We start from the raw sequence: 26,136 nt of genomic DNA, 5'->3' as shown, positions 1-26,136 counted from the left end.
CATAAAAGGGGTCCGTGGACGCAGGGCCACCAGGCCAGTCCCGAGCAGCCCCTGCTCCGCCACCATGTCGCTGACCAGGTCCGAGCAGGACATCATCACGTCCATCTGGGCCAAGGTCTCCTCGCAGGCCAACGCCATTGGCACAGAGGCCCTGGAGCGGTGAGGCCCAGTGGGGGACAGAGGATGGGTGGGGGTCAGCAAGGGGCAGTGAGGGGCAGTGAGGGGTAGTGAGGGGTCCTGAGGGGCTCCAAGGATGAGGGGCAGGCAGCCAGGGGCACAGGGCCCCACTGGGCCTCTCCCAGGGTGGGTGCCCAGCGCGCGGGTCCCCACTACGCCCTGTGGAGCTGATGAGCACGGGTGGGGATGGACTAGTGGACAAGCGCGGGCCGCGGGCCTGCGGGCGCCTGGAGCAGGTGTGTCCCCACGCCGCAGGCTGTTCGCCAGCCACCCGCAGACCAAGACCTACTTCCCGCACTTCGACCTGCGCCCGGGCTCGGCGCAGCTGCGCGTGCACGGCTCCAAGGTGGTGGCGGCCGTGGGCGACGCGGTCCGGAGCCTCGACAACATCGCGGGCGCCCTGGCCAGGCTGAGCGAGCTGCACGCCTACGTCCTGCGCGTGGACCCGGTCAACTTCAAGGTGGGCGGGGCGGGGGCGGGGGCGGGCTCCCCTCCCCCCGCAGCCCCGCCGGCGCTGAGCCGCCCCTGGTCGCCCCCAGCTCCTGTCCCACTGCCTGCTGGTCACCGTGGCCGCGCGCTTCCCCGCCGACTTCACGGCCGAGGCGCACGAGGCCTGGGACAAGTTCCTGTCCATCGTGTCCTCCGTGCTGACCGCGAAGTACCGATGAGCCGCCGCTGCCGCGGGCTCCGCGCCCCCGCCCCGCCCCGCCCCGGCCGCCCCGCAGGCCCTGCCCACGCTCCTCCCCAGAGTCTTCAATAAAGGGATGAAGAGAGCCGCGGCCCGCGTCTCAGTGCTTGGGCGGGGGGCGGGGAAGCAGTTGCGCGGTGGGCGGCGGGCGGCGGGCGGGCTTGGCAAGAGCCCTCGGAAATCCCTCGGCCACAGCTCTGGGGAGGCCCCCGATCCCGCTGACCCCTCCTGCCACCGCGTGGCCCCACTGCCGCCTCAGCGTGTTTAGGGTCTGGGCGGACTTCTCACTGCCTGCGGCCGCGGCTCCCGAGGGCCTTTCCTCTCTGGCCGGCGCTCTGTCCCCAGCCCCCGGCCTCTGCCGACGCCCCAGGGGCCGCGGCCTCCCCTGCCGCCCGCCTGCGAGGCGCCCACCCCCAACTGGACGCGCGCCCGGCGGCGCAGGCACCCACCCGCCCGGCTCCCCGCGCGGCCCGAAGGTCTCACGTCCCCCGCGGGGACACGCAGCCCGATAAGGGGGGCGGGGTGCCCGAGGCCTTATAAGGAGCTTGGGCAGCGGGCGCGGCCCCAACAGCACAGCCACGCCAGCGCCATGCTCAGCGCGGAGGAGCGCTCCCAAATCGCGCAGGTCTGGGACCTGATCGCGGGCCACGAGGCGCACTTCGGGGCGGAGCTGCTGCTCAGGTGGACAAGGGCGGGGTTAGGTTTCGCCCATCTGGGTGGGCGCAGACGGAGCTATGGGCCGGGAAGGGTCACCCCAAGTCAGGGGCGAGCTGGCCCGGGGGAACACCTCCCGCTCACCGACCTACCCCTCAGGCTCTTCACCACGTACCCCAGCACGAAGACCTACTTCCCACACCTGGGCGCCTGCCCGGACGAGGTGCAGCTGCTGAGCCATGGACAGCGCATGCTCGCGGCGGTGGGCGTGGCCGTGCAGCACCTGGACCACCTGCGCGAGGTGCTGAGCCCGCTCGCCGACCTGCACGCGCACGTGTTGCGCGTGGACCCGGCCAACTTCCCGGTGAGCGCGCCCGGCCTGGGTCGGGGAGGAGCGCGGCGCGGGGAGTCCCGGGCGACCGCGCACCCTGACGCCGTCCGCCTGCCCGCAGATGCTGATCCAGTGCTTCCAGGTGGTGCTGGCCTCCCACCTGCAGGGTGAATTCACCGTGGAAATGCAGGCGGCCTGGGACAAGTTCCTCACCGGCCTGGCCGTGGTGCTGACGGAAAAGAACCGCTGAGCCGCGCCCCTCAATAAAACGAGGCCTGGGACGCGAAGAGCCGCGTGCGCGTGATCTTTGGGGACAGGGCCGGGCGGAGGGCCTCCCGCAACTCCTGCGTGCCCAGGACAATTCTTCCCTGGGGCCAGGGTTGGGCGGGGGCGGCAAGGGTCAAGGTGGGTTCTCAGACGAGGGGTAGGGGAGCTCCAACTCTCATCCGGCATCCGTGCCCGTCTGCATCCACTCACTCACTTACTCATTCATTCATATATTCACTCATTCATTCATTCTCCCTCCATTCCTAACTCTCGCTGGGAGCTGCGGGCGGGGATCTCGGCACCATTTTGCAGATGGACAAGGGCCCAGAGCCCGAGACCAAGTTCCCGCCTGAGTGGGACTCCCCGACCCTCACCCCTGTTCCTCTCCCCCTCCCATAGATGTCCCGTCTGCAGCCGAACAAGTCGGCCCCTTCGTCTGAACCTCGATGTTGGGGGTGGGGCGTTCTCGGGGGCCACAGGTGGCGACAGCCCTGGTGGGCAGGGAGGAAAACACCCAGGATCGTGACGCCGGGGGTGCCCGGCACAGGCCGGCGCCCAGGAAGTCACACCGGCGCACAGGAGGCCCCGGAACTGCAGCTGGGGAGGAGCCGGGTCGGCCCAGGCGCCCCGCCCCCCACGGGGCTGTCCGGTCTGAAGCCTCGCGCCGCCCAGCCAATGAGCGCCGCCCGCCCGGGCGTGGCCCCGCACTCCGCGCATAAAGGCGCCCAGCGCCCCGGGCCCGCACGCTCCGTGTCCACGCGGAACCCCGAGAGAACTAGCCATGGTGCTGTCGCCCGCCGACAAGACCAACATCAAGACCGCCTGGGACAAGATTGGCTCCCATGCAGGCGAATACGGCGCGGAGGCCCTGGAGAGGTGAGCAGCCCCGGCCTCGCTCTGCCCCCCGCCCCCGCCGGGCGCCCGCCCCGCCGCTCACCCGTTCCCTCCCGCAGGCTCTTCCTCGCCTTCCCCACCACCAAGACCTACTTCCCGCACTTCGACCTGAGCCATGGCTCCGCCCAGGTCAAGGCCCACGGCAAGAAGGTGGCTGATGCCCTGACCCTCGCCGCCGGCCACCTGGACGACCTGCCCGGCGCGCTGTCTGCCCTGAGCGACCTGCACGCGCACAAGCTGCGGGTGGACCCGATCAACTTCAAGGTGAGGCTGCGGGCGCCGGGAGGGAGCCGGGCACGGAGCGCGCGGCGACCTTCCCCGGGGCGCGGGGTTCCTGGGGCCCCGGCCGCCCTGCTGCCCCTCACACCGCCTCTCTCCGCAGCTCCTGGGTCACTGCCTGATGGTCACCCTGGCCAACCACCTCCCGAACGACTTCACCCCTGCCGTCCACGCCTCCCTGGACAAGTTCGTCACCAACGTGGGCACCGTGCTGACCTCCAAATACCGCTAAGCCGGAGTGTCTGCGCCCCCCCCCGCCCGCCCACCTGAGCCTCCCGGTCTTTGAATAAAGTCTGCGTGGGCGGCAGCCTGCTTTGACCTGGCTCTGTGTCCATGTCTGCCGAGGCGCCAGGGGCGGGCGGCGGGTGTGGTGCCGGGACCACGGGCCCCCTGCAGAGGGGAAGGGGAGGGGAGAAGGGGGGAGGGCATGGTGAAGGGACGGGATCGGATCGCACTGCCAGAACGCGCCGAGGTCCCAAGGCAGAAGTGGGAGCTCCAGGGTGGCTGCGCTCCTCTGCGATCTCCCTGAGCGAGCAACAGTTACACACGCAGATGAGATCAAAGCAGGCTGCTCTCGGTGCACACGCAGGCACAGGACAATTTCCCCAAGGTCCTCCTCCTTCCACCAGTGGAAGGCGCACCGAAGCCCCGCGGGCCCCACGTGCTCTGGGCGGGGGCCGAGCTGGTCGGCCCTGTGTCGGGTCCCTACTCGCTGAGAGCGCAGCCTACATTCTCTGGCCCCCAGGCTGAGTTCTCCCACTGCCCTGCCGTGAGCACACATCTCCTTCGGGAGGGCTCCTGTCCGAGGTGCTGAAACTGCGGACACCCTGCCCCAAACTCGCAGAGGGGCGTGCACCCAGACGCGCGCACAGGCCAGGGCCACGCCTGCCCCCGGGCCCCGGCCCCAGCCCCAGCCCCAGTCCGGGCCCCGAGGCCGCCTGCAACCGGGCCCTGGATAGAAATTTGAGAAGGGTGGTGAGGTGCTCCCCTTTCTTTCTCTTGATCTTGGCCTGGACTTGAGCCACTCTGAACTGCTGGGGAGTTTCCTTCCCTCTTCAACACTGCCTCTGCCCTGAAGTCGACCCACTTTTATTTAAACATAGAAAAACGTTTTAATTTTAAAATTTTAGTTACTCAAAATGTGTCAATATTGGTTCTTCAGGTGAAACAAGTGGGCCACACTAATGCAAGCTGTCACCAAGGGGGGAGAACCCTGGGTGTGCGTCAGGAGAGCAGATGAGAACTGAGTTTTCTGTACAATGTTTATGTAAACCTAAAACTGCTTTTCTTTCTTTCCTTTTTTTTTTTTAAAAAAAACAGCTTATAATTTCAAAAACACGCTAGAATCCACCCACGCTTTCACGGCTCTCACTTTCTTGCATTATTCAAAATAAGGGCAGGGACTCACCTGCCCGTGCAGCACACACTTGGGCACACTCCTCCCTGGCACGGGAGAGGGGCCCAGGCGAGCTGGGCACTCAGCCCTCCACCCCACCCTACGCTGAGCAGCCTGCAGTCCCACCACTGCGAACTGCACCTTGTGCAGTTAATGCTGATACAAAATATAACCGTAAGGCAGACTTGGTCTGCAACCTGTCTCCATCCCCCATTCCTCCAGGCCAGTTCGTTCGGATCAGTCTCCTCCCAGTGTCGTGGGTCATTTCTACATTTCTGTTAAGTTCCTGTTAGTATCCTTTGTCCATTTTTCTTTTCCTTATTTTACATGGATGCTCTTCCCATATGGTGTTGCTTCCCCAAGTCTTTCCGGGAAAGAGTTCAGGTGTGTGTGGGGGGCGGGTTGAGGCAGGAAGGAGGGAGGTGCTTGGTCCTGCCCCGTGCTGCCTAAGGTCCCAGCCTCTGACCCCTGGGCTCTTTGGAGCCAGGACTGCGGCTGGAGCTGTGGACAGGATCAGGATAGGTGGGAAAAGGGTAGAGGGTAGGGAGAAGAAGTCGGATTAGTTGGGGGGTCCTGTTGGTGTGAGATGCTAAGAGCCTAGCACTGGGTGGGAGGCAGAGCAGAGGGTAGTGTGGCTTGGAGCTGCTTCCTTCTCTGCACAAGTTAGCCCAGTCCTGCCTTCCTCCTCAACTCCTGGGAGTTGTGAGTGAGGGTCCTGGAGGAGCAGGGATTTCCCCAAAGCAAGGCCTTCCTGCAGGCACCAGGAAGGGAATGAGCCGTGATGTCTCCCTGGATCCATTCCTGAGGGCCCCCCAACCCCCGCAGCTAGCAGCCTCCCTCTTCACCAGCAAGGCGACTGCCCCAGCTCACTCCCATCCCTTCTTGCTGCTTCACTGGCAGCTAGAAGGAGCCCCTCCATGTGGTCCCTACAGCCTTATCACTCTGTCTCCCCACCTCCCTTCTGTCCTGCCATGGGGGCCTCGCCCTCTGGCCACCTCCACACAAGCCAAGCCTCCAGCCTGACTGCATTTAATGTTTACTCATCCTTCGCTCTCACCTCCTAGGGAAGCCTATCCCGACCCTCAGACTAAACAGCCACCTGCCACTCTCCCGCACCCACTTCACGCTCCCTCTGGGTGGCTCACAAGGGGCAACTGCATGTTCACCTGGTGGGCATCTCAGTAGCCTCCTTCGGCCCTTTTTTTACGCACCCACTCAGCAGCTGGATGGGTCAGGTCCAAAGTGGCACATGGGGGGAAACTGAGTCTCATCCACTCAGCGTCTGGAGAGCCTGTCCCCTTCCCTTCACATGGGGTGAGATGGAGAGACCCTGCCACTGCCAAGTTGGCCTGAGCCAGGCTGGGAGATCCAGCCCCACCCTGCCAGTTCTGTGTCTCATATTTGCCCCTCCCAGTGCTTGGTGGCACTCGGCGACTGTGGAAAGACAGGGGATGGGAGAACTAAGGCTGCAGGAGACAGGAGGGTGCCCGGAGGCTCCTGATGTGCAGAACCCCTTCTGCCCCAGCGAGCGGAGCGTGCCTTGCTTCCCTGCTGACTCTCACACCTGTTCACTGATTCCTATCACCTTAAAAGACCAGTGTGGGGCGGGCCGCGGTGGCTCAGCGGGCAAAGTGCTTGCCTGCTATGCCGGAGGACCTCGGTTCGATTCCCGACCCCAGCCCATGTAACAAAAACGGAGAAACAGAATACAATAAAACAAGAAAATGTTTAAAAATGTTTCCCTTTCTTCCTTCCTTCCTTCCTTCTATCCTTCCTTCCTTCTCTCTGTCTTTCCTTTAAAAAAAAAAAAAAAAAAAAAAAAAAGACCAGTGTGTGCTAACTCTAGGTCCAGGGTGGGGCCACCAACCCTCCTTCCAGCTTCTGGCTCCTAGGAGGGTGCAACCTGGGCCAAGAAACGCTCAGAAATGGTGCAAGAGCTGGCACAGCCCTGGCCCAAGGCGGGTCTCTAGCAGCCGGGAAGGGCAGGCGAGGGGCCAGGTGGCCCCAGGGGGAAGGGCCGCGCTCAGCAGCCCTGCAGGACACCTGGCCTGACTCGGGTGGGACGCACCCCGCCGGCCAGCGCCCCACCCCTTTGCTCTCCGCCCCCGGAACCGCCCACCCGGGCGTGGCCCCGCACTCCGCGCATAAAGGCGCCCAGCGCCCCGGGCCCCGCACGCTCCGTGTCCACGCGGAACCCCGAGAGAACTAGCCATGGTGCTGTCGCCCGCCGACAAGACCAACATCAAGACCGCCTGGGACAAGATTGGCTCCCATGCAGGCGAATACGGCGCCGAGGCCCTGGAGAGGTGAGCAGCCCCGGCCTCGCTCTGCCCCCCGCCCCCGCCGGGCGCCCGCCCCGCCGCTCACCCGCTCCCTCCCTCAGGCTCTTCCTCGCCTTCCCCACCACCAAGACCTACTTCCCGCACTTCGACCTGAGCCATGGCTCCGCCCAGGTCAAGGCCCACGGCAAGAAGGTGGCTGATGCCCTGACCCTCGCCGCCGGCCACCTGGACGACCTGCCCGGCGCGCTGTCTGCCCTGAGCGACCTGCACGCGCACAAGCTGCGGGTGGACCCGATCAACTTCAAGGTGAGGCTGCGGGCGCCGGGAGGGAGCCGGGCACGGAGCGCGCGGCGACCTTCCCCGGGGCGCGGGGTTCCTGGGGCCCCGGCCGCCCTGCCGCCCCTCACACCGCCTCTCTCCGCAGCTCCTGGGTCACTGCCTGATGGTCACCCTGGCCAACCACCTCCCGAACGACTTCACCCCTGCCGTCCACGCCTCCCTGGACAAGTTCGTCACCAACGTGGGCACCGTGCTGACCTCCAAATACCGCTAAGCCGGAGTGTCTGCGCCCCCCCCGCCCGCCCACCTGAGCCTCCCGGTCTTTGAATAAAGTCTGCGTGGGCGGCAGCCTGCTTTGACCTGGCTCTGTGTCCATGTCTGCCGAGGCGCCAGGGGCGGGCGGCGGGTGTGGTGCCGGGACCACGGGCCCCCTGCAGAGGGGAAGGGGAGGGGAGAAGGGGGGAGGGCATGGTGAAGGGACGGGATCGGATCGCACTGCCAGAACGCGCCGAGGTCCCAAGGCAGAAGTGGGAGCTCCAGGGTGGCTGCGCTCCTCTGCGATCTCCCTGAGCGAGCAACAGTTACACACGCAGATGAGATCAAAGCAGGCTGCTCTCGGTGCACACGCAGGCACAGGACAATTTCCCCAAGGTCCTCCTCCTTCCACCAGTGGAAGGCGCACCGAAGCCCCGCGGGCCCCACGTGCTCTGGGCGGGGGCCGAGCTGGTCGGCCCTGTGTCGGGTCCCTACTCGCTGAGAGCGCAGCCTACATTCTCTGGCCCCCAGGCTGAGTTCTCCCACTGCCCTGCCGTGAGCACACATCTCCTTCGGGAGGGCTCCTGTCCGAGGTGCTGAAACTGCGGACACCCTGCCCCAAACTCGCAGAGGGGCGTGCACCCAGACGCGCGCACAGGCCAGGGCCACGCCTGCCCCCGGGCCCCGGCCCCAGCCCCAGCCCCAGTCCGGGCCCCGAGGCCGCCTGCAACCGGGCCCTGGATAGAAATTTGAGAAGGGTGGTGAGGTGCTCCCCTTTCTTTCTCTTGATCTTGGCCTGGACTTGAGCCACTCTGAACTGCTGGGGAGTTTCCTTCCCTCTTCAACACTGCCTCTGCCCTGAAGTCGACCCACTTTTATTTAAACATAGAAAAACGTTTTAATTTTAAAATTTTAGTTACTCAAAATGTGTCAATATTGGTTCTTCAGGTGAAACAAGTGGGCCACACTAATGCAAGCTGTCACCAAGGGGGGAGAACCCTGGGTGTGCGTCAGGAGAGCAGATGAGAACTGAGTTTTCTGTACAATGTTTATGTAAACCTAAAACTGCTTTTCTTTCTTTCCTTTTTTTTTTTTTAAAAAAACAGCTTATAATTTCAAAAACACGCTAGAATCCACCCACGCTTTCACGGCTCTCACTTTCTTGCATTATTCAAAATAAGGGCAGGGACTCACCTGCCCGTGCAGCACACACTTGGGCACACTCCTCCCTGGCACGGGAGAGGGGCCCAGGCGAGCTGGGCACTCAGCCCTCCACCCCACCCTACGCTGAGCAGCCTGCAGTCCCACCACTGCGAACTGCACCTTGTGCAGTTAATGCTGATACAAAATATAACCGTAAGGCAGACTTGGTCTGCAACCTGTCTCCATCCCCCATTCCTCCAGGCCAGTTCGTTCGGATCAGTCTCCTCCCAGTGTCGTGGGTCATTTCTACATTTCTGTTAAGTTCCTGTTAGTATCCTTTGTCCATTTTTCTTTTCCTTATTTTACATGGATGCTCTTCCCATATGGTGTTGCTTCCCCAAGTCTTTCCGGGAAAGAGTTCAGGTGTGTGTGGGGGGCGGGTTGAGGCAGGAAGGAGGGAGGTGCTTGGTCCTGCCCCGTGCTGCCTAAGGTCCCAGCCTCTGACCCCTGGGCTCTTTGGAGCCAGGACTGCGGCTGGAGCTGTGGACAGGATCAGGATAGGTGGGAAAAGGGTAGAGGGTAGGGAGAAGAAGTCGGATTAGTTGGGGGGTCCTGTTGGTGTGAGATGCTAAGAGCCTAGCACTGGGTGGGAGGCAGAGCAGAGGGTAGTGTGGCTTGGAGCTGCTTCCTTCTCTGCACAAGTTAGCCCAGTCCTGCCTTCCTCCTCAACTCCTGGGAGTTGTGAGTGAGGGTCCTGGAGGAGCAGGGATTTCCCCAAAGCAAGGCCTTCCTGCAGGCACCAGGAAGGGAATGAGCCGTGATGTCTCCCTGGATCCATTCCTGAGGGCCCCCCAACCCCCGCAGCTAGCAGCCTCCCTCTTCACCAGCAAGGCGACTGCCCCAGCTCACTCCCATCCCTTCTTGCTGCTTCACTGGCAGCTAGAAGGAGCCCCTCCATGTGGTCCCTACAGCCTTATCACTCTGTCTCCCCACCTCCCTTCTGTCCTGCCATGGGGGCCTCGCCCTCTGGCCACCTCCACACAAGCCAAGCCTCCAGCCTGACTGCATTTAATGTTTACTCATCCTTCGCTCTCACCTCCTAGGGAAGCCTATCCCGACCCTCAGACTAAACAGCCACCTGCCACTCTCCCGCACCCACTTCACGCTCCCTCTGGGTGGCTCACAAGGGGCAACTGCATGTTCACCTGGTGGGCATCTCAGTAGCCTCCTTCGGCCCTTTTTTTACGCACCCACTCAGCAGCTGGATGGGTCAGGTCCAAAGTGGCACATGGGGGGAAACTGAGTCTCATCCACTCAGCGTCTGGAGAGCCTGTCCCCTTCCCTTCACATGGGGTGAGATGGAGAGACCCTGCCACTGCCAAGTTGGCCTGAGCCAGGCTGGGAGATCCAGCCCCACCCTGCCAGTTCTGTGTCTCATATTTGCCCCTACCAGTGCTTGGTGGCACTCGGCGACTGTGGAAAGACAGGGGATGGGAGAACTAAGGCTGCAGGAGACAGGAGGGTGCCCGCAGGCTCCTGATGTGCAGAACCCCTTCTGCCCCAGCGAGCGGAGCGTGCCTTGCTTCCCTGCTGACTCTCACACCTGTTCACTGATTCCTATCACCTTAAAAGACCAGTGTGGGGCGGGCCGCGGTGGCTCAGCGGGCAAAGTGCTTGCCTGCTATGCCGGAGGACCTCGGTTCGATTCCCGACCCCAGCCCATGTAACAAAAACGGAGAAACAGAATACAATAAAACAAGAAAATGTTTAAAAATGTTTCCCTTTCTTCCTTCCTTCCTTCCTTCTATCCTTCCTTCCTTCTCTCTGTCTTTCCTTTAAAAAAAAAAAAAAAAAAAAAAAAAAGACCAGTGTGTGCTAACTCTAGGTCCAGGGTGGGGCCACCAACCCTCCTTCCAGCTTCTGGCTCCTAGGAGGGTGCAACCTGGGCCAAGAAACGCTCAGAAATGGTGCAAGAGCTGGCACAGCCCTGGCCCAAGGCGGGTCTCTAGCAGCCGGGAAGGGCAGGCGAGGGGCCAGGTGGCCCCAGGGGGAAGGGCCGCGCTCAGCAGCCCTGCAGGACACCTGGCCTGACTCGGGTGGGACGCACCCCGCCGGCCAGCGCCCCACCCCTTTGCTCTCCGCCCCCGGAACCGCCCACCCGGGCGTGGCCCCGCACTCCGCGCATAAAGGCGCCCAGCGCCCCGGGCCCCGCACGCTCCGTGTCCACGCGGAACCCCGAGAGAACTAGCCATGGTGCTGTCGCCCGCCGACAAGACCAACATCAAGACCGCCTGGGACAAGATTGGCTCCCATGCAGGCGAATACGGCGCCGAGGCCCTGGAGAGGTGAGCAGCCCCGGCCTCGCTCTGCCCCCCGCCCCCGCCGGGCGCCCGCCCCGCCGCTCACCCGCTCCCTCCCTCAGGCTCTTCCTCGCCTTCCCCACCACCAAGACCTACTTCCCGCACTTCGACCTGAGCCATGGCTCCGCCCAGGTCAAGGCCCACGGCAAGAAGGTGGCTGATGCCCTGACCCTCGCCGCCGGCCACCTGGACGACCTGCCCGGCGCGCTGTCTGCCCTGAGCGACCTGCACGCGCACAAGCTGCGGGTGGACCCGATCAACTTCAGGGTGAGGCTGCGGGCGCCGGGAGGGAGCCGGGCACGGAGCGCGCGGCGACCTTCCCCGGGGCGCGGGGCTCCTGGGGCCCCGGCCGCCCTGCCGCCCCTCACACCGCCTCTCTCCGCAGCTCCTGGGTCAGTGCCTGATGGTCACCCTGGCCAACCACCTCCCGAACGACTTCACCCCTGCCGTCCACGCCTCCCTGGACAAGTTCATCACCTACGTGGCCACCGTGCTGACCTCCAAATACCGCTAAGCCGGAGTGTCTGCGCCCCGGGCCCCCCCCGCCCACCTGAGCCTCCCGGTCTTTGAATAAAATCTGCGTGGGCGGCAGCCTGCTTTGACCTGGCTCTGTGTCCATGTCTGCCGAGGCGCCAGGGGCGGGCGGCGGGTGTGGTGCCGGGGACCACGGGCCCCCTGCAGAGGGGAAGGGGAGGGGAGAAGGGGGGAGGGCAGCTCAGGGCCGGTTTGACTGGGGGAATGTGCTGACCTCCTGCATGGGCTGCTTTGCCCATACATTCCCCCTTTTCTGCATTTTGTTCCCAGACCTGGCATGAGTTTGTTGAAGTGATATATTCATTTTCCATCCTGACACCTCTTTGTCAGCCTTGACCGAGTGGGCAGGCTTCACAGCCCTTGGAGCCCTGCTGAGTGCCACTCTCTCCCGGTCTCCTCAAAGCCTCCCAAACACACAGTCGCTGCTGCCCTGATCAGGGCAGGTGCAGAAATTGCAAAGCAATTCCCTGGAGCGGCCCTTCCACTGAGCCCTTCCAGGACCCTCCTTCTGACACCGACACCTGGCACCTCCATCCTTGGTGTCACCCTGGGAAAGAGCCACAGGGCCAGGGACACCCTTTCCTGCAGAAAGCCCTGGCATGTGGGGCATCCAAGGGTAACTTTCAGGTGCCAAGCCCAGCAGGCAACAGAGAAGGACCCCTGCCCACCCTCTGACAGTGGGAAACACCCTTTCTTCCCTGGGCTCAGGAGTTGATCTTAGCTGCAACGACAGGCCCCGTCCTCAGTTTGTGGTTTGCCACATCGAATTCAGAACTCTCAGAAAAAGTAGTATTACCTTATTATTAGGGAAAAAGGTTGGGTTAGGGCCTCATGAAAGGAGGAAACTACTCAAATGTCCATCATAGATGAGTGTAAAACAGCGTGGTCTATCCACCTACCCAGAGGAATATTATTCAGTCATAGAAAGGAATTTGTGATTGACAGGACAGTATAAACTTTGAAAACACGCTCAGTGAAATAGGCTAGACACAAAGGACAAATGTGTGAATCTGCGTGTGTGAAATGTCCAGAGAAGACAAACCCATAGAGAAGCCAGTCAGTGGGTGCCAGAGCCTGGGATGGGGTGTGGGGGTGTCAGGGTGTGTGTGGGGGGGGTGACTGCTAATGGGCACAGGGTTCTTTTGGGGTGATGAGAATGTTCAGGAACTAGATAAATATGAAGGTGCAAAACATGTACTAAATGACACTGAATCATACACTTAAAAATGGTAGATTTTATGTTGTGTGAATTCTATCACAATTAAAAATACATATAGGGTGGTGTTTAAAGCCAAGTGAGCGCTACATAAATGTAAGCTATTATTACTGTGGTATACCATAGGCGCTCAATAAGCGTTCATTGCTCTGAAATGAATATGACCTACGGGCCTGGCACCTGATATTTCCTATCCGTTTAATTCTCACAAGAACCCTGTGAAGAAAAAACCTTTATCCCCGATTTCCTCTATAAAATAAATGAGAAAATACTCAGGAGGCAGAACAAATGGAGGCTCAACGCCAAAAACCGCACTAAAAGGCTGTGCCATTTCAACAGTAGTAATGCATCTGCAGCGCCGTTTTCGTTTTCGGTAGACAAGCACCCTAACAGTGTGCCTCCGGGTCCAGGCCAACTCGCGCGGCCGTGCCCCCTGCAGGCTTCGGGGACCCGGGAGGGCACACCCTGCGCGGGCGGCGGGAAGGGGGCGCGGGGCGTGGGGAGCAGGGCGTGGGGAGCAGGGCGCGGGGTCCAGTGGGGCGCGGGGTGCGGGGAGCAGGGCGCGGGGGTCAGCGGCGGACAGGGAGCGCGGGGCGCAGGGGGGGGCAGCAGGGCGCGCGGACCCAGGCGCAGGGAGGAGGCAGCGGCGGGCAGGGAGCGCGGGACGCGGGGAGCAGGGCGCGGGGGGTGGCAGCGGGGCGCGCGGGCGCAGGCGCAACTGACTCGGGGCCATCATGGCGATGTCCGCGACGGATAAGGGTGCAGTGCGTGCGCTGTGGAGGAAGCTGGGCAGCAATGTCGACGTCTACGCCACCGAGGCCCTAGAGAGGTGGGGACAGGCAGGTCCGGGACCTCTCGGCTCGGCTGCTGCGCGAGCGACCTGCGCTCGGGGAGCGTCTGGCCGTGGGAGCCGGCTCTGCTCCTGCCCACCTCCGGTCTTGCCTCACCCACTCCCTCCCACAGGCTCTTCGTCTCCTTCCCCACCACCAAGACCTACTTCCCGCACTTAGACCTGAGCCCCAGCTCCGCCCAGGTCAAGGCCCAGGGCAAGAAGGTGGCTGATGCCCTGACCCTCGCCGCCGACCACCTGGACGACCTTCCCGGCGCGCTGTCCGCCCTGAGTGATCTGCACGCGCACAAGTTGCGGGTGGACCCGATCAACTTCAAGGTGAGGCCGCGGGCGCCGGGCACGGAAGAACCCGGAGAGGGCGTCGGGGAGCGCTGGGAGGGTTAGGGAGGCTGCGGGCGGGGATCCAGGCAGTGTCGGCCGAGTGCAGCGCGACCCTGACCCCCGCAGCTCCTGAACCACTGTCTGCTTGTGACTTTCGCCCGGCACTACCCCGGCGACTTCAGCCCCGCCCTGCACGGTTCGCTGGACAAGTTTCTGAGCCACGTGACGTCGGCGCTGGCCTCCAAATGCCGCTGAAATGGGGTGCGGGATCCCAGCCGCCCCCCGCCGCGAGGTCCTAGTGTTTGAGTAAAGTCCTGGCGCGTGACCGCGTGTGCGCGTGCTCTCTGGAGGGAGGTCGGGGTCGGGGAGAAGCCTGAGCTGCACCCCCAACTACCGATCCGGGCGCCGGTTGGGGCAGGTGACCCCCAAGCCCCAAACGCCCTCTCGGGAAGTCACGCACGGGACAGGGTACCGGCGGGGGAGGGGGGCGCAGCCAGCAGAAAACGAGCGAACCCTGCCGGCAGGGGGCTTACACAGCATGCTGGCCAGGTCCCGGGGACTCTGGGTGCCCCGGAGGATTGGGGTCACAGCTCCTCGGGCGGCTGCACTGCGGACCTCGCCAGGGGCAGCAAACAAAGCCAGGCTGGGTGAGGGTAGCCAGTGCACAACCCACGTGCACTGCCCTGCCGTCTCCCTCGAGGGAGGCCAGAGCTACTTTTTTGAAATTTCCTTCTTGCTTGCCGTATTTGTCCTCATAAAATCAGTTGTGGACAATGCAGAACCTCGAGGGGAAAACCGTCCACTTACCGCACCTTCCAAGCGAGTTCACATCCATTCTCTTCCATTGCCACTTGACACATGGAGAGATGAAGGCTCTGAAAGCTCACAGGAAGCAGAATTCAGAACAGGAGCACAGGTGTGACACTTGCATGCACACCACAATCATGCCGTGAGATACACATGCAGACACACACACACGCAGCGGTAACACTTAAGTGTACAGACTTCCAGATGGATCCTTGTCTGGGCTCATTCAGAGATATTTGGTCTCTCAAATGGCACCCTCAAATGTGACACTGGAGGAAGAGCAGACTGACTGGATTATATCAAGAGGAAAAAGGAAAAACAAACAACTCAATATGGGGAGAAAACAGATCACAAGCTAAGTCAAAAGAAAGGTAATTTCAACCTGTAGCAGAAGTTTTACCTCTACCAGAAAAGACAGAGTTCCAAATCCTTTTTTCCTTCTCTCCAGTTCCCCCTTTTAAGTCAGACAACCCAATAGAGTAATAGACCAAAGGATCAGCAGGCAACTCAGTATACCAGCGGCCAAGAGATACTAGAAAGCGTGCAAACTGAAGCACAGGTTATCAAGATGTCTCTCACAGTGAAGCGTATTAAAAAGGTAACATTTTAACATCCAATGGAAGTGGATTCAGCACAGCTTTCCTGCAGGCAGTTCATTGCACACAGGGGTGACCACGGTGGCCACCCTGGGCAGTCTGGAAGAGGTGGAGCGGGGAGCATCCACCAGGTCCCACGGGAATGATTTCCAGCTCAGTAAGCCCGGGAGAGATGCCACCATCACTTACCATTTCCACACTGATAAGATAGCTATGAGACCCTGAAGAGCAGGGAAGATGATAAAATGAAGTGATGTTGAGCATTCAGTCTTTATTATCTTCGTTTTACCAGGATCCTTTTACCTGTAAATTTGTAGATGTTTTCATAGTGGCTGTGTTTAACAACCAGCTCTCAAACTTCCTGAAAACTTAGCAGCTAGTGTTCTCTAACCCTGTAACTTTTCTTCTGGAAATAATCCCACAGAAAACAGTGGCAGAAACATGAAAATGTACGTGCAGTATGTTCTTTGAAGAAGTTTATTAGAGCAGAGAAGTAAAAAGAAAGTAAGAAAAAAATATTGTGAACCACCACCATGCTCATCAACAGCAGAGCCCAGACAAGCCACGGTCAGCCACTCAGGGGACGTCAAGACAGCCAGCAGGGGTGCGGGGCACTGCCAGGTGTTAACACCGTGGGGCTAGCTGTGGGTGAACGTGTGCAGAGACCCCAAGGGAGGTGAAAAGAACACACACTGGCAGCAGTTACCCTTGGGTGTGGGACTACAGGGGCAGAAGCAAATATTACTTTACAATAGCAAAGAGGTTAAAAAGATTGGACTAAGTGATTTTTCACTTGTGTGTACGTGGTTTTCATTTTTTCAAACATTTTGCAGGATACATTATCCTGAATATCTTTTATAGTTAAAAGTCTACATGCAAACATACAAATAATATCTAATAATAATAATATAATAAGTTCCTTGGGAGATTCTTATGTAAGTGGAATCTCTGGGGCAAATCGCTTGCACATTGTTACAGCTTTTTGATAGTACTGACAAAATTGCTGTTGTCAAGGTCCCATCAGCAGGAGGTGAATGCCCATGCTTCCATCACAGTGCCAATGCTTGGCAAAAACGACCACTCTGTGGTACCTCCAGCTGCTCAAATTACTACTGAAGGCGAGCAGTTTGCTCCATCCCCACCAGGCACCTGCTCTCCTTCCACCAATCACCCACTGGCATCCGCGGGCCATCCCACAGCCAGCCCTGGAGAAGCCATCCTGTATTATAGTTATGACCCATCAGTCCATCTTTTGTGTTGCAATTACTTGCCCATTTTCTTTCTTTTTTCTGGTGGTGGTGGTGGTGGGAGTGGGGGCAGGTAATTCTTTAGCCCAAATACACAGTTCTCTGCCAGTTCCACCTGTTGCTTCTTTTGGACTCTGGGGAGGGAGACCTGGGCCCATCACTGGCTGCAAGGTGCTGCCAGCTCTGGGCCACCATTACCAACCTGGGGAGAGAGGCTACAGTTTTATTTCTGGATAAATAAAGATGCTGGATAAGTTTTTAAAAAACCTTAGAAACATCAAAGAACTAACATGATGATAAGGAATTTCCAGGCCAAAATCCCACTAAAGGTGAGAAATCAGAGTCCCTGAGTCATATGTCAGACTAGTAAACTGGAACATGGGTTTTCCTGGCCTCTCCGGCTTACAGGGTAAAAGGGCAGGCTCAAGGCGGGGCTTCCCCTCAATGCTGCACCTACAAGAAAATCTCCTCCTTCCCTTAAACATGGGCTGGAAACAGAACAGACACCTTGGTACTCAGCAGAAAAGGAAAAATAAATCTCTGATAACTGATGCCATTTGCTTCCCCTGAGGGTTTGCAGCAAGCTCCTGCCACCCGAGTGTCCCTGAACAAACCCTTCAGGCTGGGGATGCGCTGAACACGTGCTCAGACTCAGTCACAGACACTGTCCGAAATCCTCCTCGGATAAGGCCACAGAGGACGGCGGACGGCAGGAGGCAACAACATGGCGCAGCCTCAGACATCCAGGCGCTGGGCACACCAGGCTCAGTTACAACAACCGGGTCACTGTATTTAAAACATTAAAGGTGAGATTTCAAACACCTGCAAGGAGTCTTGAAATACAAAAATGATACAGTGTATGTGAAAAAGAACCTTTAGAAAGAAAAATATAGTCATCAAAATTAAAAATCCAATGGATAGGTCTAAGAGAATTAATGAATTTAAAATAGGTCAGAACAGAAAGAAAAAGGAAAATCCATGGAGTGAACTATCCAGTGTGAGGGCCGGGGACTTGCTGCCAGCCCCAAGGCCTGTCTCATCCTAGTCCAGCCCAGGAAAGACCCTGCCCTTCAGGCAGAAGGAAAAACGACCCTAGGGGAACATCTGATATGCAAGGAGGAATGAGTAAAAATGAAAGAGATAAATATGCATAGATGGAAACAAACACTGGCTGTATATGAAACCACAATGTCTGTGGGGTTAAAAGAGAATCAGAAGGTGACCCCCGGAGTCCAAGCACTCTTTGGTCCTCGTCTGGGAGGCAGACAGAGATTTTCTAGGATTAACTTTAGACGCTGACGATGTTTGTTTCCGATAGCTGCTGTAAGGGGGGTCACCACCACTTTGGTGACTTAAAACAACACAAGTTCATTCTCTTACCAGCATACAGGTGGGAGTTCAAAGGGTGTCTGCACGGCCTAAGGAGAACCTTTTCCTCTTCCAGCTCCAAGCTGGGACTCCTCCACCTTACAGGCTGGTGGCACCTACTCTCACAGGCCACAAGGCTGCCTCCTTCTCGCAGGGACCCTTTTTACTACCTTTAGGGCTGCCCTGTATAGGTCAGGAGAATCTGCCATCTGCAGGTTTATTCAGGGGCCCAAAGTCCCTTTTCCAATATTCACCTTGTATCTAGGGCTGGAACCTGGCTGGACATCTTTGGGGCCATGATTCAGCCTAACACAGTGAGTGCGCATGTTAAAAACTCTAGGACAATGCAGACCAGGAACAGGGCGGACCACTATCCAGTCAGAGAGGGAAAACCAGACTGTTAAAGACTTTCCAAGGCAACTCCACCCCCACCTCCATGAAAGGGCAAAAAATGGAAAGAAAAATAATGGGTCTGATAAATAGCCCAAAATGAGATGCTAACAATAAAACCAAATATAGTATTAACTGCATTGACTACAAATGACTTAACTGCTCCAAAAAAAAAAAAAAAAAAAGGATAAACATCAGACAGACAGACGGACTTCGAAGGGGTAGAAGAAGCCATGAAAAACGCTGCAGGAAAGCAGTCAAGTCAGGGCTGCCCATGGCAAGGGGTTGCTGGCTGTAGGACACAGCTCCGTGCCAGGAACCAGGAGGAAGCCATTTCCGAGGGAAGAGACGTTTCTCTGTGTAAATGGGGACATTCCCATGGCTGTATGCACAGAAAAGGCCAGGGAGGCCTCTACACCTGGCCAGGGCCAAACCTCAAAGACGGGCCCCCTCACGCAGGCAGTGCCCAAAGCCTGGGACAGTGTTCTCTTCCTCCTTTCTGGCATTCAAGGAAAGTGCTATGGTAACACTAGCTACATACAAGCTTAAGGAACAGACACCTCATATCTAAATTCCAGTGCTAACACATTAACATTATCAAAACTAGTCCAGGTTTTAATAAAAAGTTACAAAACACATGAAGAAATAAGAAGCAATGGCCGGGCAGAGGAGAAGTTTAAACCGTTAGAAACCACTCAAGGAGCACCAGTTCCTCCTTAAATAAGAGGTCTAAACATGCTGCAAGAACTAAAGGAAATCAAGAAAGTGATAACACAAAGAGGCTATCAAAAGAGGGATGGAAATTATGAAAAGGAACCAAACGCAGATGAAGGCTTCAGTGGCAGAAATTAAAATTCCCTACAGAAGGTGCACGGGTGCTCCAGTGGCAGAGTGCTCGCCTTCTAGGCGGGAGACCCGGGTTCCATCTCTGGACCGCGTACAGCCTCCCTCCTCCAAAAAAAAATTCCCTGTGGAGGTTCAATAGCAGATTGGAGCCCGCAGAAGAAAGGATCAGAGAACCTGCAGACAGCTGAGATGACCCATCCTGAAGAGCAGGCAGTGGAAAGCATGGAGAGCGGCCAGCAGAGCCGGAGGCACCTGAGGGCAACCCGACATGGACAGGGCAGCACGAGACAATCAAATGCTGCAAGCCAGAGGGAGAGAGGAGTGGGAAGGCAGCAAAATTCAAACAATGTATCAAGTACAAGGAGTCCAGTAAGATTAAATGCCAATTTCTCATCAGAAACCATGGAGATAGAAGGTAGTATAACAACAAATTTAAAGTGTTTAAAGCCAAAAAAAAAAAAAGCCAACCACTACAAGTGGTTGAGATGGGAAAATTTATATTGTATATCCATGGAAGGAAGGGAGAAAGGGAGTTAGGAGACAGTAATCAAAGGCAATACATGATCCTCAATGGGTTCTGGCAAGGGAGGAGAAAAGGCTCAAAGGGACATTATTGAGATATACAAAAGAAGTGGAATACAGACTGTAGCTTTATGTCAAAGGACCTGGAAATATTAAGTGTTTAAAGACCATGCAACCTACTCTCGATAGTTTAGAGAATAAATAAATGGACAGAAAGGGTAACAAATGTGGCAAAATGTTAACATTGGTGGGTCTGGGTACCTGGGAGAGAGGTAGGTAGGGATTGCTGGAGTTCTCTGGTTGAGGTATGTGTTTTTTATTTTAGTAACTGTCCTGTACATTTCAATTAAAAAAAAAAAAAGAATAAGGAAAACGGGCAAGAGGATAAAAAGGTAACTTAGAGAAAAGGGACTCAAAAGGTAAACAAGACAACAAGATGCTCAAACACGAATCAAACAGAAGTGAACCCTGTCCCTGCAACCTGTCGGCCTTGGAGGCGCTGGCGTGACGGGATGGAGAGCCTACTGCGATGAGGTACGTGGGTGCATGCAGCCTGCTGGGACGAGCTGGTGTCCTGGTACGGTGCCCAGGCAGGGCGAAGGATGGATGAGGCTGTCTCCAGTGGGCATTGTATAGACCGGGGTCCAGCCCCAGGCGTAGTGGCCAGAGCCCATGAGGCATGTTGAGCTAGAGTCAGAAGGCAGAAGGCAGCAAGACCTGAACCCAAGGCCAGGAGCGCAGCCTGGCAGTCCCATTTCACAAATGCCCCAGGTGGTTCTGACACAGCAAAGTCTGGAACGTGGGCATCGGGCCAGTCTCCCCAGAGAAGGGGCTGGTGTGGCCAACCCCCACTGCAGCCCATTCCTAGCCCAGGATCCCTCTGGGGACACTGCCCACCGAGCTCTCGCTCCTGGTGATGTGCTGGGCACCCCCTCCCTAAGAAGCGCTCTGCTGTCACCCAACTGCTCCTCAGGAGCCTCCTCTGCCCCCTACCTAGCACCCGGAAAAAGAACCACGGAGAGCAGTGGGGGAAGGGTACACAAGCGCCCTGCCGCCCATCCCTCCAGGACTCCTGAGGCTTTGAAAGCCAGACAGTGAGGGCTGCCTCAACCCCCCGCTTTCTGGCGGCCCCTCCTTTTTGAAGCCATGTCCCTCGGAGAGCCTCCGGCAGGGATGATAGTAAGAAGCCGAGTGCTTTGAAGATGCAGGCACCGCATCTCATCCCACCAGGCCAGCACCTGTGCCTGTCACTTGCAAAGTCACAGTAGGGACCCCTAACCCAGCTCGTACCCATTTTGTCTCTCCCTTCCCAAGACCCCCTTAACCACCCAGGCTTCCCTACTACAACTACTTCCTCAACCTGAAGGGGGTGGTCCCTGTGCACACAAACCAATATGGGAGGAGTGCCCCTGCCTGCTGGCACGGCGGTGGCACCTCCAACCAAGCAAAGCCGCAGTTTACGCTCCTTATCTTTTCCATCATGTGAACATGGACAAGGAGTCCCACAGGGGAGGCCGGTGTGTCGATCCCAACTCCTTCAGTGCTGCCCCAGCCTGGATGGCAGGCAAAGTTGGGTCCCTTGGGTGGGGGGCCAGGCCCTGGAGAGCTGAGGAGCCCCTGCGGTTGGCGCCTTCAAACGCGCCCCGTCAGCACCCAGCTGCAAGGTGACTCAGACGTGTCCACTAGGAAATGAGGGGCTCACACCACTGAGTAATAGATAGGACAACATGGTTCCCTGGAGTGGACCTCAAGGCAGAGCCTGGGTGCAGGAGGCTACTGAGGAGCATGGGGAGGCCACAGGCTCAGCTCCTTTTCTGAGGAAGCCCATCCCCTGGCCAGACACACACACATCTGTGCCTGGGCAGAAAAGGGCCCAGCATTCACAGTGGTAAGGACGCTGAGGGCGGTTGAAGGGAGGCAGTGGTGAGGCCCTGTGTGGCCAAGTACAGGGGAAAGGCTGCACAAGTGCTCGGCCCTATGCATGGGCAGCCACCTCCAGTGCGGCCCCTGGGAACAGTGGGCCAGCCTCAGGTACTCATCCCCACAACCAGGGGCAGGGCCAGGTGCCACACAGAAACCCAGAAACACAAACCTTTAATGAGATTCAACTTATAAGTACGTAAAAGTGCTAGTAAAAAATAAGTAAATAAAACAACATATACCATGATATTTGCAAATGAAATGCCAATCACAAATTGACCAGAACAGGTTTCCCTCCCCATTCCTTTTCCATGCAGATGAGGGCTGGGTTGCACAGGGAAGAGGGTGTCGGGGGATCTCCTGCCCATGTGTCCTCCCAGAGCTGGGACCATCACGCCCAGAAAAACGCTGTGGACACCAGCGCCGTACCCCACTGAGGCACCCAGGCCGAAGGGGCAGGACTGTGCAGGCCCCACCCAAAGCTAAAGAAACAAATCCCAGAAAAGCAGAAAAGGGAGGCGCTCTCAGTGTCCAGAGAAGCTGACACAGCAGTGCTTTTAAGGGCTCGTTTTGGTACTCATGTACCTGCCCAAGAGCCGAGGGCAGTTAACAGAATCTGCAGCTGCTGGCAGAACCCCATCCATGCCCCGCCTAAGTCAGCACCCCCTCTCCTCTGAGGACTTCGGGCTGCCATCTGGGTATTACCCAGAGCCTTTCTTTGCCCTAAGAAGTCGGAGGAAGGAGCTGTGCAGCACAGCTCACCTGAGTAGGCAGAAGGCAGCGAAGCACCCCCAAGAACACCGCGTACACACCTGCGCCACCTGTCAGGTGGGAGGCCTGGGGCAAAGGGCAGGTCCCACAGCGTGCGGGTGCCAATCATTAAGGCCTGCTCCAATGACCAAGGCCTCAGGGTCTCAGAGGTGAGCAGAGCTCACAGAAACGAGGGCAGTACCAGGGTCTTTCTGCCTACCACAGAGGCACGGCCACCCGCAAGGCGCAGCGTGGACGCCCCCACCACAGAGCAACGCGCACCACGAGCGATAGGTCGCGTTTCAAGGCGGTCCGTCAGGTTTATTATTCCTACTCAACAGAACCCCAAAACACAGGAGCCACTCTGTACATCTCTAGAAACTCACGGCTAGCTCCAAAAACAATAGAAACTTTGAACTACAAAAGATGAGTCATATTCAGCAAATGTGAAGGGTAACTTCGGGCTTTGCCGAGCATCCTAAGACGATTTACACGCTGCAGTGGACTCAGAGCTCGCCGGCCTCCTTCTCCTCTGATCTCCGTGGCGCTGTCTTTCCATTGGAGCTCTCGAGCCTCCAGTCAGCAGCACCCCTCTCGCTCCGTCCTCTCTCCCAGGACTCCTCCCTCGAAGCCCGCTCCCTGGAAAACCTGGGAAATAGGAACCAGAAGCTCAGTGGAGGTCTCGTCTCCCTTTGGCTGGTTGCAAAGGTGCCCCACACCGGGCAAGGCCAAGACTCGCCACTCTGTCCCCCAAGCAACCTTCAACTGCCAGTAAGAACTGACATTTGCAAAGACCTTTTAATAGCATGGAAAGTTTATTTTATAACGTAAATTGAGCAAGGGCAACTACAACAAAATTATAATGTGTATAATAACAAAAAGAAGGAAAAAAAGAAAAAAAAGCTCAAACCAAAAATTTTGGCCTGACTGCATACTGCACATGAGAGGGATAGTCAGCCCAGGGTCTGTAAAATGGTTGGAGGTGCACTGAAGTGTGAGTGCTCCAACCCGGGCGGCACGTGGCATGCAGTGTGATTGCAGCGAGCGGGGCCGTGCCCGAGTGAGAGCTGCTCCCAGGCCCATCTCCCATTCTGTTCCGTCTTTCTGAGTCCCCGCTGTGGCCATGGGCTGAGGAGGCCTAACAGCGCCACAGACACCTGGCCAGGCTTTCAGTCCCAGTCCCAGGCCCAGTCCGTCCCTGCCAGGTGGGCACCAGCCCCCAGCAGACCCTGGGAACACACAGGGAAGGGATTGCTCCTGGCTGCAGCTATGGAAGGAGTCAGAGCAGTTACCTGTATTTTGAACTCCGGTCCCTGGAAGCCCGGCGATGGCCCCGGCTGTGGCTCCGGGAGCGGCTCCGGTGGCGCCGGTGTCTGTCTCGGGAATGGGATCGGGAGGACTTCCTCCGCTCCCGGGAGGTGGACCTCGACCGCCGGCGACGGCGGTCCCGGGAGCGGGACCTGCAGCGAGAGGAAATGAGGGCTCTGAACAGGACTTCAAGGCAGCCAACCCAATAGTGCGACTGCTCCCTGGCCCAGGGACCCTCCTCTCTGCTGCACTCCCTGGGAACCAGCAGCAGCATCACCCCGGAAGCCTCCTCTCAGCAGGTTCTACTCACAGTTTCTGGCAGACCCCTCTTTTCCGCATGAACTGACAGGCTAGGCTCAAACTACTCCTATTGTTCATGTCAGGCCAGCCCTGTGGCACCGATGCCTTGGGAAAACACCTCTGCCAGGAAACTCTGTGCAAGCCCACTTCCCTCCACTTACTAACTACGTGGGTTCCTCCACTGTGCCAACCACGACCAAGCCCAATGACAGCAGATCTTGCTTCCCAGTTCCTGCCCTGTCCACCAGATTGCAACTGGCAAGTTATAAAAATTAACTATTTAGAAAACTACATGTGAAAAAAAAACTTTGAGAACTCTGTACTAGATCTGGAAGCCTACCTCCTGCGATCTCTGGTTCTGGATGCAGACCTAAAAAAGGAAAAACAATCAACAACCTCCCCAAATACCCACAGGCCTTGGCACCTGGGGGACGGCCCACACCTCTGGGCAGTCAGGGTGTCAGCCTCCCCAGAGACCTTGTCTGCCAGCCTTGGCACCCTCCTGCCAGTGCACGCCCCCAGGAAAGAAGCAGTGCCGGGTGCCAGATGTGCATGGCTGCACCCTGTGTTCAGCAGCCAGCTCTGTCCTCACCCTGGACACTGTGCCGGACAAGGGCAGAGTACAAAGATACTAAAATCACAGCAAAGCCTCCATTTTGAAAGGTGGGTCTCCTGCCAGGTGAGGGCAGCATGGCCCCTTCAGGAACCCCACAGTGCCAAGAGGGTCCCTCCACCCTACACTGTGTGCACCAGCACGGGCTGGGGAACATGGCCAAGCCTGTCCTCATGTGGGTGGAAGGCGATTTGACAAAACGTCCAGAAAGCAGCCTTTGCAATACTATCATTTTAAATGTTAAATTCCTGTGTCCCAGGAATTCTAAGGAATCTTATGAAACAAAACATAAACAATGAGGATTACCAGAGTACCACTCAAAATTTTTTTAAAAAAATTAGTCCACAAAAAAGAAATTAAGGCAAACTCAAGAGAGTGAGAATCTAGAACAGAGGCTGGGGCTGGGTGGGAAGGGGCAGAGAACAGAAGTTCTGATGACAGACGCTGCAGTGATGGACGCACAATACTGTGAACAGAACTGACACCACTGAAGCAGAAACTTGTATGTTGTTAAAAGGAGAAATTTTAAGTTGTATATGTTACTAGAATAAAATAAAAACTAAAAAAATCCATGGAAATGCACGATACAGTGACCCCAGGTTAAACCATTAACTATAGTAAAAAGCACAATTATAAATTTGTGCTTTCGTTAATTCTGATGAATGTTTCACACCAAAGCAGAGTGTTAACCACAGGGTGCTGTGTGGGAATCCTGCATTTTAAGTATGACTGTTCTGTAAACCCACAACTTCTCTAATTAAAATAAACAAACAAATAAATGAGAGGCCAAATGGTGGGAAAAGATTAGATTTCACTTAAAAGAGATGGCTGTACACAGCACGCCTCCTCCATGCTCTGGCTGCTCAGCCACTCAGCAAAGCAGAGGGCATGCAGGTCCTGCTACTGGACACCCCAAGCGGCAAGGGGACGATGATGCCCACAGCAGCAGGCGCCATGCCAGTGGGGCTTGTGTGCTTTGCTTGCTGTGTTTATAGTGCTTGGACTTATACAAAAGTCTACTAGAGAAAAACCCACACACTACGATGAGCACTCAACCTTCCCCAGCTCCCTGGATCTCAGAAGGACAAGTAGGTCACTTCCTGCTCAGACCTTTTCTTGAGCCCCACCCACACCCCAACGTCCACACCTGGCGTCTCCCAGGAGAACCTTCTCTCCCCTCGCCTGATGCAGCTCAATCTCCCCTCTTCAGGCCACTCAGCCAGCAGCAATGGCTCAACTCTGGCCCCAGATGCCGCCTGCTGCTCACCCAATTCAAACTACCACCCCTTTACCTGCACTTGCCCATAACCTCCCCTTGTCTCCCAACTTCCACCCAGCACCCCCTACTCTGCTCTCAGCAGGGTTGCAGTGTCCTGAGGCAATGAGACCCCATTTCTCCTCTGCAGAAGGCTACCCAGCGGCTCTATTCCACCAGAGTCAATGCCAGGAGGCATACACTGGCTCTAGCCCCTTCCCACAGCAGATTATCGCCATGGGGGACACAGTGCTCCCAGCTCCCATCAGAGCTCCTGTCCCTTGTTTG

At 57.6% G+C, this 26,136-nt stretch overlaps 7 protein-coding genes across 10 annotated transcripts in view; 6 read left to right on the top strand and 1 right to left on the bottom strand.

The window, feature by feature from the left end:
* LOC143666835 (hemoglobin subunit zeta-like) lies at positions 1-873 on the top strand. The gene is made up of 3 exons (XM_077140364.1): positions 1-159; positions 433-637; positions 717-873. The coding sequence occupies exons 1-3, from the start codon at positions 65-67 to the stop codon at positions 843-845; spliced, it is 429 nt and encodes a 142-aa protein (XP_076996479.1). The 5' UTR covers positions 1-64; the 3' UTR covers positions 846-873.
* A 476-nt stretch (positions 874-1,349) lies between these two features.
* HBM (hemoglobin subunit mu) lies at positions 1,350-2,137 on the top strand. Its single transcript, XM_077142351.1, has 3 exons — positions 1,350-1,546; positions 1,679-1,883; positions 1,972-2,137. The coding sequence occupies exons 1-3, from the start codon at positions 1,455-1,457 to the stop codon at positions 2,098-2,100; spliced, it is 426 nt and encodes a 141-aa protein (XP_076998466.1). The 5' UTR covers positions 1,350-1,454; the 3' UTR covers positions 2,101-2,137.
* Positions 2,138-2,844: 707 nt separating this feature from the next.
* On the top strand, positions 2,845-3,608 carry LOC143667759 (hemoglobin subunit alpha-1/2). The gene is made up of 3 exons (XM_077142350.1): positions 2,845-2,993; positions 3,071-3,275; positions 3,394-3,608. Exons 1-3 carry the CDS (start codon positions 2,899-2,901, stop codon positions 3,520-3,522), a joined length of 429 nt encoding a protein of 142 aa, XP_076998465.1. The 5' UTR covers positions 2,845-2,898; the 3' UTR covers positions 3,523-3,608.
* Positions 3,609-6,842: 3,234 nt separating this feature from the next.
* On the top strand, positions 6,843-7,606 carry LOC143667758 (hemoglobin subunit alpha-1/2). Its single transcript, XM_077142349.1, has 3 exons — positions 6,843-6,992; positions 7,070-7,274; positions 7,393-7,606. Exons 1-3 carry the CDS (start codon positions 6,898-6,900, stop codon positions 7,519-7,521), a joined length of 429 nt encoding a protein of 142 aa, XP_076998464.1. The 5' UTR covers positions 6,843-6,897; the 3' UTR covers positions 7,522-7,606.
* Positions 7,607-10,839: 3,233 nt separating this feature from the next.
* On the top strand, positions 10,840-11,607 carry LOC143666834 (hemoglobin subunit alpha-1/2-like). Its single transcript, XM_077140363.1, has 3 exons — positions 10,840-10,990; positions 11,068-11,272; positions 11,391-11,607. Exons 1-3 carry the CDS (start codon positions 10,896-10,898, stop codon positions 11,517-11,519), a joined length of 429 nt encoding a protein of 142 aa, XP_076996478.1. The 5' UTR covers positions 10,840-10,895; the 3' UTR covers positions 11,520-11,607.
* A 1,830-nt stretch (positions 11,608-13,437) lies between these two features.
* Positions 13,438-14,251, top strand: LOC143667757 (hemoglobin subunit theta-1-like). Its single transcript, XM_077142348.1, has 3 exons — positions 13,438-13,584; positions 13,719-13,923; positions 14,053-14,251. Exons 1-3 carry the CDS (start codon positions 13,490-13,492, stop codon positions 14,179-14,181), a joined length of 429 nt encoding a protein of 142 aa, XP_076998463.1. The 5' UTR covers positions 13,438-13,489; the 3' UTR covers positions 14,182-14,251.
* Positions 14,252-21,584: 7,333 nt separating this feature from the next.
* LUC7L (LUC7 like) overlaps positions 21,585-26,136 on the bottom strand; it is a 53,829-nt gene continuing 49,277 nt past the window's right edge. For 2 of the 4 annotated variants that reach the window (XM_077142343.1, XM_077142345.1), the window contains 3 exons: positions 24,321-24,350; positions 23,665-23,832; positions 21,587-23,020 (listed from right to left, as the gene is read on the bottom strand). In XM_077142343.1, coding sequence (XP_076998458.1) covers positions 22,879-23,020; positions 23,665-23,832; positions 24,321-24,350 — 340 coding nt within the window. In that variant the 3' untranslated portion in view covers positions 21,587-22,878. Of the gene's footprint in view, positions 23,021-23,664; positions 23,833-24,320; positions 24,351-26,136 lie in introns of all 4 variants that reach the window. The other 2 variants (XM_077142347.1, XM_077142344.1) reach the window with 2 other exon arrangements.

This window comes from Tamandua tetradactyla, chromosome 23 (assembly GCF_023851605.1).
Source record: "Tamandua tetradactyla isolate mTamTet1 chromosome 23, mTamTet1.pri, whole genome shotgun sequence".
Taxonomy (NCBI): Eukaryota; Metazoa; Chordata; class Mammalia; order Pilosa; family Myrmecophagidae; genus Tamandua; species Tamandua tetradactyla.
The sequence above is the reverse complement of the archived record's forward strand: the minus strand, read 5'-3'. Positions and strand labels throughout refer to the sequence as shown.